We start from the raw sequence: 12,410 nt of genomic DNA, 5'->3' as shown, positions 1-12,410 counted from the left end.
ACAAATGTTCTGTGGCTGATGTTTACCAAGATCATTTGATTTTTTTGATATTTCAAAATGTGCAAAAATCCTGATTTTTTTTTGCAAACTTTTGTGCTTGTAATCAGCATTAAACAAGTATCTTTTAAACAAAGTGATGTTTGACTGAATGCAAATGCTATAAGATTCAAGGTTGAGAATCTGCACTTTAGGCTAATATTTACAGAAACTGTGTGTTAAATTGAATTAAAACAGAAAGTTGTAGCAGAGACTGAATATTGACAGATTTAAGTGCCATGTTGTTCCATCTGCAGCACTGATGGGATTATTGGCACAAAAGCTTTTTGGAATATGTGACCATCTTATGCTGTTTTTGTTTTCTCTCTTAAAGGAGAATAAATCTTTATTACTGATTCTCTGCAGTTTCAGTTCAAATGCATGCATCAGATAATAAAAGAAAGAAATGGAACCAGTGAAGAAAATCTGCATGTTCATATTTATTTTGATCATTTTTACATTTCGTCAAATTGTCTTTGAGGACATTTATACACAGAACACCTGCTAACTGAACATTTTTTTTTGCTCCTATAATATACTGACTTTCCAAAATAACGTCACAACTCTGCTTTAGTTTGGTCCTCCTACAGCTCCTCTACTGCAACTATACAATCAAAGAACAGGGATGTGAGGAAACTGAAAGTGATGCATTCAATTTTCCAGAAAACGATCGGTTGTTACTAAAACAAAAAGATCATTCAGCGTCATCAGAGCATAAATACTTAATGATCAGAAACAATACATTAGATTCTCAGTGAAAAAGTGACTTTGGCTGAGAGAAGAACATTATTCAAAGTCAGTGAGGAAAACAAAACTTTTTAAATCTTCTACAAGATTATTAATCATTACAAAAGAAACACAGAACACTTGGTTTTGGTTTAAAAGTGAGGCGTTATAGTGAAAATAGTGGCTAAACTGCTTAATGAATAATACAATTCTTCATGTGAGCATTTCAATAAATTAAACTTTGACTCAAAGAAAAAGAAAAACATGTAAATCAGTGAAGTTTGAAACTCAGAGATGCATAAAACCAACTAGCCTTTACTGTACATGGCTGAAACTACACATGGAGGTTTAGTGACAAACACTAAAAAAAAGAGAAAACAAAACGTGCGTTTTATTTTCTAAAAGAATGACAATCCTTTGTTGCTTTAAACTAAACCCCACTGACAGAAACTTTGTAGTTTCACCACAAAACGTCCAGAAATCCTCATTAAAACCCATCATGGAGAATTATGGGTAATCATAATTCAAATAATCCTAGCTGGGACCTAAAAAGTGTCCAACATAACTTTAATCCAAGAATCCGTACAAACATAAGTTAAACATATAAAGAAAAACATTCAAAATGCTGAATTTAATGAAATAACACAGCTCATATACATCTGATGTCTCTGTAACAAACAAGATCAGAGTGATTTAATAAAACACTGAGCAAAAACAATGTGTGGTAAAACACAAGCATCACCAAATAAATAAGATCTGTGATAAAATAAAACGTCCTCACTTCAGTGTGTTTCGTTTTTATTACATATTTTTACAAGAAACAACCTTTGATGCCGACTTTTAACCCTTTAAAAGCCACCAGTGGACCTGCAGGACGCTCGGACTGAGACTCAGTTCAGTGGAGGGTCATTAATATTTCAGCTGAATACATTTTGTTTTTTTATGTAAACGTTGTATCCCAACAACTGGAAGCATCTACAGTGGCTGTGTGAGCGTGAGTTCGGGATTATTTTACATCTCCTTCCCCTGAATCTCTCTTCTCTTTCTGCTCTACGACACATTTTATGACTTTGAAAAACAAAAACAGCTCAGAAGTTTGAAGAAATGATAGTAATATCTGGAGGACTTGTAGTTTCTCTGATATGCTCAAATAAAACATTTAGCCTTGTAGTGAGTCTGATTCATTGAAAGTTTATTTTAATGTTAATCTTGAGTTTATTTTTTGGAAAACAATATAGATCCTGACTGTTTTCTATGTAATTATTATTAAAGAGTTGAGCTCAGATTGTTTAACTCCGTCACAAAAAAGAGAAATGATATCAAAACATTCATAAAAACTGCAGATTTTGAGCACCAAGTAAAGAGGAAGTGTTAAATATATTGATCTGAGTAGATGAATTTATTCTGCAGAGGCTTGAGGTGCAGGTTTCTGAGCTGAAACTGTGGATCAGTGGTCTCCGATCCTGGTCCTCAGGGCCACCATCCTGCAGGTTTTACCTGTTCTTCTGCTCCAACACACCTGATCTGAATCAATGGGTGATTAACAGGCTTCTGCAGGACATGAAGAGGTGATTTAACCTCTGAATCAGGTGTGTTGGAGCAGAGAAACAAGTAAAACATGCAGGATGGTGGCCCTGAGGACCAGGATTGGAGACCCCTGCAGTGGACTTTTCTGCCTTCACAGCCCTGAAATGTTTTTACATTTTGTCACATTACAACCAGTATTTTACTGTGATTTTACAGTCTGTGACAGATGTGAAGTGGAAGAAAAATCAAGTGTTTTGTTTTTATGCAAAAATACTACTACATATTAAAATTATTATTCATTTTGTCATTTTAATACTTGAATCAAAGGTAAAACGTCTGGAGAGGTGAAAACATGAAAGAATTTTCTCTTTATGCTTGTATTGTTTTTTTATTACGTCCTAAAATGATTGAATTTTACCATATTTTTTGGAAAATAAAAGATCAAATCAACAAAGCAAGGGCTGCGTTTTCGACAAATGAATCTGTTTAGTAGATTTAGTGACAAATTATTAAAAAATAAATAAATTAGGACATCACAGCAGAGTGGAAATATAGCTGCTTTTAAGCAGTAGGTGGTTTTTTGCTCTGGGGTAGTAACTGATTGCATATTCAGTAAATGAACAGGAAACCAGGACAGACACTGTGAGCAGCTCTGAGGGGTCAACATACGAGCGGCTTTAACAGTTTAACATTCCAGCTGTCCTCTCTGGCTGCAGACGGCCACCTGATGCTTCCTGCCTGCCGACGTTTCTGGGATCTGCTCGGCTGCCCGTTTTGCCAGGCCGGGTCCTCGCCTCCCAGTTTCCCCGGCTCGCTCTCGAACCCTCACACTTTGCAAGCCTGTGGTGAATCTTCCATGTGGAAAAAACCACAACGGGAGGACATCACACAGCCTCAGATGGTGCCGGTTTCATGTGGATGAAAACCAGAGAGGAGCAAACAGAAGTCGTTTGGGTTATTTTAGGTGTCCTGTCTTATCTACACTGCTGCAGTGGCTTATCTAACAAATGTGTTTAAATTATAATCTCTAATACTGTCAGAATAATAACATTCTGTTCTCTAAATAGGAATATTCTCAAATAAAATTTAACATAAACTCTAAATATTTTCACTTTTTTGTACAGAAAATAATTAACAAAGCTATTTGAAGCATTTTTACTACATTTACTCCTAATCATGTTTACAAGAAAGAAAACTGAGATGATTAATTAATCACTGTGTTCCTAATGTCTACATTTATAAAGGATGAAATTTATTCACTTTATGAAGAGTTCTTGTGGTTAACGTGGTTAGGACAGAGTTTGTGTGGCTTTTCTGTCTCTTCTGCAGTATTAAGATTTCAAACTAGAAGGAATAAATCAGGAAACTTTGATTCATTCAGAAGCTGTCCAGGATTAAATGACTTTACGGGAGACTTTCAGAGAGAAGCTGAAGCCAGCGTCTCACCGGGCGGTGACTCTTCCTTCACAACAGATGTCAATCTCAAAACATGTGGGAGAGTTTTCAGTTTCTTCCTGTGATTCCCACAAGACCAAATTGCTTCAATTTTGAACATGTTCAGAAAATTCACACCACAAATTTCCTCTTCAGAGTCATCGCAGGCGTCGGGAACTTGTCTCAGCTGGATTCTGACACCTGCATGGGACAGAAACCATGTCCAGGTCTAAAAACAACCTGACAACAAATAATAATTATTTTTAAAAAACCCAATCTGCCTATCTTCATTTCTGAAGTGTTCTCCAGCAGATTAAATCACAAACATGGGGGCGGCTTCCAAGGTGAGTACAAAACGAGCCGAAGTGGTCAGTGAAATAATGTGCAGGAACTAGACTGCAGGTTTGCAAACCATTAACGCAAAAAAAGTCACGCTGTTCAAAAATTGGCTGCAGTTGTTGTTCACAAACACCCAACTTTAATATAAAGTTTGCATATTTTCTCACAGTTTGAGTCTCCAATTAGTCTCTAACAGCTGCAGCCCAGTGGTGGTGTCTCACTGAAAGAAATCCCCCCAAACTGTGAGAAAATAAGAGGATTTTCTGTTGCAGTCTCAGTGAACTCAGAGTGTTTGTGACTGTGCTGCGTTCAGAGGGATCAGTTTTCAGAAAATCACGTGCACGGCCTGCCTGCAAAACTGTATTCATGGCTGCGCACATTGTTTTTTGTGGATTATTGCATTAAAAGAACATAAAAAGTTGCAGCAGAAGCATGTGATTATGTAGGGTGTAAAAACTCAGCTGTATGATTTGAAACATTAAACAAACAGAATAATAACTTCAGATCCAGGACATTTAATTGTTAATCGTCAGATAAAATTTAGCTGCCAAAGGTTAAAATTTAGACCTGCACAGAGTCAGATTGATTAAATAATTTGCCTTCATTGTGGTGCTTGATTTTCTTTTTTTTTGGCACATGAATGTTGTAACATTTCTAATCAAATCTAAGAGTTATTATTTTAGCAGGGATGAAGCTAAAAGCGTCACAAGTGTCAAATTATAACATTTTATCTTAAATGAACATAAAAACAAAGAACTTCAGACTAAAATACTGCATGTTATTTCCTGTAAATAAGTAAAACAAGACCCTCTTATATTTCTATAAATCTTATAATGATGTGTTTGAAAAAATAAAACCTGTTTCTATGTTGTGATAACATTTTAAGAAGAATAAAAAACACCGAAAGCACAACTTGTCACAGAACAGTTTGATATATTTTCTCTGCTTTTATAAAATAAATTCAGCCCTATGTTTTGTGGCTACAAATTAAATCCTAAGAATAAATCTTCTGCCAAACAAGCAGGACGATGTGAGTTGTTTAAGAGGAGCCTGCAGCTTTGTAGTTTTCTTTAATGGTGGAGGAAAGCGCTGTTTTCTGTGACATCTGGGTCAGAAGCAGAAAGAAGATGGCTGAAGGGAAAAAGCAGATGATTCATAGAGCCAACTCTTACCGTAAAGGGAGCTTTGCTTTTCCAAGAGATAACTGAAGTGAGACTGAAAGTTCAGACATTATTTTCGGAAAGATGTTGATCTCCCTGAAAGAAAACAACCAATAAAGCCCAATAAAACCAGTTTGGGTGGAGGAGGTTAAAGCAACTCTTCATCGTCTCGCCTGGTTATTCTGAGCTTTCCTTCCTGCCCAGATGGAGGTTTTTCCTCAAATTACTGCACAGAAAATCATCAAAAAGACTTTTGTTTGGGAGCTGTGGTCTGAAGTCTTCTTTGAAATGATTTGAAGTTTCTTCTCATCTTCACCAAATAGAATACTTTGCAGCTGTGGGAAACTTCACACATTCATGGCACCTCTGCTCGCTTCGAGATGAACCTTCCCTGCCTTTTTCTGGATTGTTTAAAGACGTCATATTTACAGTTTCTGGAATTGGCACTTGACATGTAACTAAATAAATAAATATACTGTATAGAAGACCATCAGAAGCTTTAAGGTCCGGGGAAATTCCCTCTGGTCTGCAGTTGTCTGTTTTCCTGTGAAATTAATCCAACAGCTGCAGCATCTTTTTCTGCAGGACGTGTGCACAGAAAAGTCAGTGTATCCATGTGTTGAAATATTGATTTCCTTATGCTTCTGAGCTGTAATTTTGTGGTTTTAGTCCAGCGAGAGCAGCGGCTGCATGTTGTCTTCTTCGCTCTTGACTTTGTCTGGTCTCTTCAGGACTCCTGGTTCCACCACAGACTGAGATCTGCACAAAGAGAGAACAATCAGGTGAGCATTAGTGTCTTCTAAAGGTCATTTTGGATCTAACGAACAAGACCAGGCCTGAACCTAATTCAGGTCTTGATCAGTGGGTTCCATTTTATTGCTTTTCAGGAGCTGGAATCAGTGTGTGAAGCAGAGAGACAGTAACTGATTTTGTTTTCTTATATTAAGGCGTTACTTCCTTGTAAGTAGGCTTAAAGTGGGCCGGTACTTTTACATTTTCATTCTTAGTGAACTGTCACTTTCTATGTTATACCATCACTTCTCATCAGCCTGCTGGTACTCAGCATCAGCATCAGCATCACCAACTGGATCAGGTGACAGGTGATGTGGGTGGGATGCTGATGAGAGAACCAGCACTTTTTCCCCCTCTTTTCAAGCTCTGCAAATAAGTAATGCATTTCCCAAATGTCTGTGTTCAACTTCAGCTAAATGAAATGACACCAGAGATGACTGAAACCTGAACGGAGGCTGTGACTGCGAGTGCTACGGCATGTCAGTAAAAGGATGAAAATGCAGGCATGCAGGAGTCGGGCTCTTCACAGGAAGAGCTAAATGAAGGGCTGAACTTACTGAGCTGTAAGTTCCATTAAAAGCAGTCCAGTCCACAATACGCTGCCACCATGATGGATATGTTTCTGATTTTATTGGAAACAAAAGAAAAAGTCTGACAGAAATAAGGTTTCTGTGAGGTTTTGGGTTTTTCTTTGTGTCTTTCTTGGGTTCTGTTATCTTGTTCTGTGTTTTTCCACTCTTCCTCAGTCTCCACCTGGTTTTGCTGCCACACCCACCTCCACCTGTCAGTAATGAGTTTCACGCACCTGTGCCCAATTACCGATCATCCTCTGTGTTTTATAAGTCCGGTCTTCTCCTCCACCCTCCGCTGGTTCATTGCTTTTGGTTCCCTACTTGTTGCACTTTGTCCATGTTTTATTGTGCCATGCTTTCTTTATTTATGTTTGTACTTAGTTTCAGATTTTGCTGCAACGTCAGCCTTTTTGTTTGTTTTATTTTAATAACAGAGTCTGCACTCTGGGTTCGTCTCCATTTCCCCTCAGTTTCAACTATTTCCAGTGATGTTTTACTTGCTAGGGGAGTATTCTGACCAATCATAACACAGTTTCATATGTTTCAGACAATCTTTAATCTGGGTTCCTCTCAGAAAAAGGAGTAACAGAAACACTTTTATCTCCTAGTCATCAATAAGACAATATTCAGGTGTCAGGATTTGGGGTTTTTGTGTTCAGTTTGTTTCCATGTTTGAGTTTCTTGTTTATTTTATTCAGTTATCTAGTTCCCTGTGCCTCAGCCATTATTTACTTCTCCTCAGTCTCTCTCTCGTTCTCCTGCCACGCCCACCTCCACCTGCCTGCAATCGTCATCACTCACCTGCGCCCATTTACCTCGTCACCCTCTGTGTTTAAAACCTGGTCACTTTCTCTACCTCGCTGCCGGTTCATTGTCATCTATCACCTCCTTGTAGTTTCATGTCGTGCCTCCTGTTTGCTCCTTCGTGTTTTTTGGATTTTGTTAGGTCTAGTTTTTGCTGCCTCATCAGCTCTTTGTGATAAATTAGTTTTTCTTCTTCATCTCGAGTCTGCAATCTGGGTTCTCCCCACCTCATGACATCAGGCACACTTAACAACTCAAAGTTTACCGCCTTTCATTCCAGTGTTTTAAACTAAAATCATCTTATGTTGATAAATGACAGTTTGGTTATCCTGTTTTCTGCTTTTGGCCCTTCAGCTGCAGTCATTAACAACCATGTTTTCACAGTTCTGACTCTACGCTGGTATCTCTGGGTACCAAACCCTTGATAATCATAGTATTTCAATTTATTTTGCAGTTTTAAGCCTTTACAATAGATACAAATTTAAATATTTTCACTTCAGCCTCTTTTAAATATTTTAAATGTTAGAAAAACGTCTTTATTTAAAGCTACAGACAACCATAACACAGAGTGTTTTTAATGACACGGAGCAATAATTAGATGAATAATTACTGCCTAATGATTGGGTGATAAATGGCAGCGCCGCAGAGCCCTGCAGTGACAGATTGTTGTCTGAACTCAGTTGTTTGTTCTCAGTTTCAGTGAACGGGTCGGCTCGTGTCTCACAGCGAGGAGATGATTTACTGTCACAGCGGATTAGATTAAACACTGGCCTATAGGGGGAAATGATACAGCCTGAAACGTCAAACATGTTCACAGAAAACACTCAGACAAACTGGGCTTCGTGTTCATAGAATCTGTCTGCACTTATAATTTTAAAATATGAGCGTAAATACAGCAGGAATTTAACAAAGAGCTGCAGTTTCAATCATTACCTCCAACAAGGAGTTTATGTTTTCTGTCGTGTTCGTTTGTTTGTCTGTTAGCAGGATTACATAAAAACTAATGAACAGAATTGGACGACATTTTCAGGAAATGCTGGGGTTGTCATAAAAAAACAAAACAAAACAAAACAAATGATTACATTATTATCATGATCACACTATTTTTTATTGACACTCTGGTTTTGCTGGAGGTTTGTGCACTCTGACTGCTTCTAGTTTATTTAAGTATTAAACTGCTTTTGTCTTTATGTGCAAAAATATTCAAACTGCAGCCAATGTCAAACTGATTTCAAGAATATAGCTTTATTATATGGATTGTTTCCATTTATTAATAATTAAGGTTTCCCTTCTTAACTTTGTCATCATTCTGCTTCTTACTTACTTTTATTTTCTCATCAGACACAATAATTAGACTCTGCTTGTGTTTAAAATATCATCTAATGTTTCTTGTAAAATAAAAAAAATCAAATTTAAAACCAATTAGTGCCTTTTTATCTTAATGAGTGCAGCAAAGATGACAAGAAAACCACAGTGTGATAAAAAAAATCTCTAATATTGTTTAATTTATTTACTCTTTTTATAGAAAGAAAAACTGAGCAGCTTCATGTTGTTTTGACGCTCTGCTGAATGTCGACATTTATTTATGAGAAAAGTAGAGATTTACTACCAAAGATGCATCAGATAAAGCTATTTTTAAAATGTATTTAAATGTGTAATTTGGTTGTAAAACATTTGTTTGTTTTCCAACAAGTGAGAAACGAAATCGAACAGATGCGTTTCGAGTCTGACCTCTTCATGCTCTTTGGAGACATGTTTTTCTCCAGGTCTCTCTCCAGGTCCTGCACTGACAGGGTGTAGGACTCGGGGCAGTAGTCCGGCTCCTCGTCGTAGGCGTGGTCCAGCAGCGTGCGCGCCCACGTCCCCATGTCGTACGGCGGCATCATCCCTCCCAGCTCCGACGGCAGGATCTCAGGGTGGATGAGCTGGTGGAGGCTGTTCAGGTTGTTACCGTGCATGAAGATCTGCAAAATTAAATGTATAGATATTATATAATATAGTTTTTTTTTATTTGTTTCCAGACTCATTTGTTTTTTTAGTCTAAAAACACCATAAATAATAAGGACCGCAGGAGGGAAGCAACCTGACGTGTTCATTCTCCTGTAGTTACAGTACATTCACTTCAATTTATTCCAAATTCTCATCAAACTGACAATTAAAACAATGGTTCTTTGCATTTATATTTAAAAATGAACTCATATGACCTACCCTCTTCCTGGTTTTGTCTTTGAGGAAGGGTCTGATGACGGTGTAGAGGGCGTGGATGTACCAGGGCTGGTTCACAAAGTGGATCCCTCCAAACCTGGCAGGAAAACTGTCCTGTTTAAACAGAAATAAAACAAGTTAGGTTACTTTATTTATACGTATATATACATGTGGTCACAGTTAGACAAGGAAAATTATAAGAACATGTTAGATAAAATTATTCACAAATAGTAGTGCTCAAGGCTCCACAAGTCATATGTAAGAAGTATAAGTTATGTATTCAATTTAATTTAATTATCTCAGTTACAGCAGCTACAACAAAAATGTTTTTAAAACGTCTTGCCCTGAAAACCTCTGAGTAAATATAAAGTTAAACAAAAGTCTTTTCTTAATAAGAACAGAAAATGTCAGCTAAGATCGTGTTTTCCAGTGTTTTTGTTTTCCTTTACAGTTTTTGAAGAAATGTTCGGCTTTAAAATGAATCTAAAACTGAAGAAAACTTTAAAGAAACCATCAAAATTAAATCCCAGAATACAATAAGTTTTAAAAGAACAATATATGACTTTAGGGAACAACTGAGACCAAACAAATACTCAGAACCAAAACTGAAAAACTGCTTTTTAAACACCAAATGCCCGACGATTAAAAGCTTAAATTAGAAAAACTCAAACATGACTCTCTCTGAAACACTCATAGGCAGCCACAAAACAGGATACAAATATGAGATTTTAAACCATTACATCAAGTAAATAAAATAAAATCACAAAATGGCTGTTTATTCAGTCAGTTTGAGCTAAAAAAAGATGCTGAGACTAATTTACTACATATTCTTAAGGATGAGATTTTAAGCTCTGATTAAAACTAAAACCTAAGATCGTTTAGTTTAAAACTTTGTGCGTTCTTCAAGGAATGCTAGGTCTTTAATAACAATAAATATTATCATAAAAAATACTTCTATTCTTTCGATCTTTAACCTATAAACTGCTCATTCTGTGGAATAAAGGCATGTGATGAATTTATGTATTGTCCGTCTATTAATAGACCACATTAAATAGAATTTACTTATGAATTCATCATTCAACGATCCATAAAGACGCTAATCTTAATGTCAAGTGGAATCACAGAGTTTATTAAAGGAACTTGTTTCTATGACCCTTGAAAGAGCCCGTCTGACTATTTCCATACAGAAAACCACTGAGATTCAGTAAATATAAAATTGCCTCTGTGAGTTTCCTGTCCCTTTTCATTAGATTACGTTTGCAAATGGCTTCTAATCGCATATTCAGGAGGAAATGGTCTTGTCTATTTTCGAGGCTCCGCAGCTCCGAGCCTGGGGGAAATGAGTCCACGTTCATGCAGGTTAGCGTCCAGAGCTTCCCCGAGGTCTGGACACAATTATTCTAATTACAGTCCACTGCTTGTGTGTGTTTGAGTCACAGTTTGGCTGGGGTCCAGCAGTACGTCGAGATTACATTCTGATCAAAGAGCTGACTGATGGAAATTGCTTTAGGCAGAGGTTTTTGCAAAAAAAAAATAAAAAAAGGTTGGTGCTGTGTGGGTGAGAGGGAGCCGGCGACAGAGTCTGAGGTCAGCTCAGGTCTGGATATTAGGACCGGACCAAAGTGATTCATCAGAACCAAAGTCAAAGCAAAAAATTTCTGCTTCAGCAGCAGGAAAGTTGTCAACAAAGAGGAGGAGAAAGATACGAGACATCTGGGCTGAAATTCACATCATAACAAGAACGTTCACCTGAGACTCCAACAAATATATTCTTATTATTTCTTGAATTTCTCAACACAATGTGACAAGCTTTGTTGTAAGATAATTTAAAGTCATATAACATTCTCCGTAAAACTTATTATTTGCACATTTGTTTTCTTAGAAAACAGTTGAGACAAAATTTTAGAAACAAGACTCATTTGGGACATGCATAAGAGTAAAAAATGATGAAACATGTCCGTTTTTTTGGTTGATGCCATCCTGATCTTTCTGAAGACAGACACTCCTGTATTTATTTGACACATTTTTATTCAGCTTCACACATTACAGTGAAGAGCTTTTTCTACTGACACAAACTTTGAGTTTTTGTCATGATTCATCGCAAAAAAATGGCCCAAATTGTGGAACTCAGCAGACCAAAGATGCTGCAAATAGACTCTGCAGACTGTCGGGTCTGTCTGACCCAGAACAGAAATGTCTGAGTTAATAAAGAGACACTCGAACCACAGCCAAATAAGACAAACAAACAAAAGACCTGAACTAAACAGTTGTGTCAGTTGTGCTTCTTCGTACATTCCTTCTAATCTGAGTTACTAGAAGTGATTTCTAGAATCTAACATATAAAACAAACACCCAACACAGACAAAAAGACCATTAAATAACTTTGCTTTTTAAATATTATCTCAAAAATGTGGAGATAGTTTATCTTGTAGCAGCAGTGGTAATCAGTTTTATATTCTCCACAGCATCACAACAGCGTCATATAACAGAACATCTATGCATTTTTTAAATAAAATCCAACTTTCTTCTCAGCCATCCTTCTTTTCTAACCTAAAAATTCACAGCACTTTAAAATACAACAATAATTACCTCACCTGTTCCTCATCCCCTCACCTGTTCGTTGTTACCTCCCCTGTTCCTCGTTATCTCACCTGTTCCTCTTTCCCCCACCTGTTCCTCATTACCTCACCTGTTTTCCATCACCTCACCTGTTCCTCGTTCCCTCACCTGTTCCTCGTTACCTCACCTGTTCCTCTTTCCCTCACTTGTTCCTCGTTCCCTCACCTGTTCCTCGTTCCCTCACCTGTTCCTCGTT

At 37.3% G+C, this 12,410-nt stretch overlaps 1 protein-coding gene across 2 annotated transcripts in view; it reads right to left on the bottom strand.

The window, feature by feature from the left end:
- Nucleotides 1-2,322: 2,322 nt before the first annotated feature.
- clvs2 (clavesin 2) overlaps nt 2,323-12,410 on the bottom strand; it is a 52,143-nt gene continuing 42,055 nt past the window's right edge. Inside the window, exons 3-6 of one of the 2 annotated variants that reach the window (XR_001809063.3) lie at nt 9,599-9,709; nt 9,122-9,354; nt 5,235-5,981; nt 2,323-3,924 (exon numbers count right to left, since the gene is read on the bottom strand). Coding sequence is in view for 1 of the 2 variants with exons in the window: in XM_017434921.3 (XP_017290410.1) it covers nt 5,888-5,981; nt 9,122-9,354; nt 9,599-9,709 (438 nt within the window). In the remaining variant the exon portion in view is untranslated. Of the gene's footprint in view, nt 5,982-9,121; nt 9,355-9,598; nt 9,710-12,410 lie in introns of both variants that reach the window. The other variant, XM_017434921.3, reaches the window with a different exon arrangement.

Source organism: Kryptolebias marmoratus, linkage group LG19, assembly GCF_001649575.2.
Source record: "Kryptolebias marmoratus isolate JLee-2015 linkage group LG19, ASM164957v2, whole genome shotgun sequence".
In the NCBI taxonomy this organism is placed as follows: Eukaryota; Metazoa; Chordata; class Actinopteri; order Cyprinodontiformes; family Rivulidae; genus Kryptolebias; species Kryptolebias marmoratus.
Note: the sequence above shows the minus strand (reverse complement) of the source record. Positions and strands in the feature narration are given on the sequence as shown.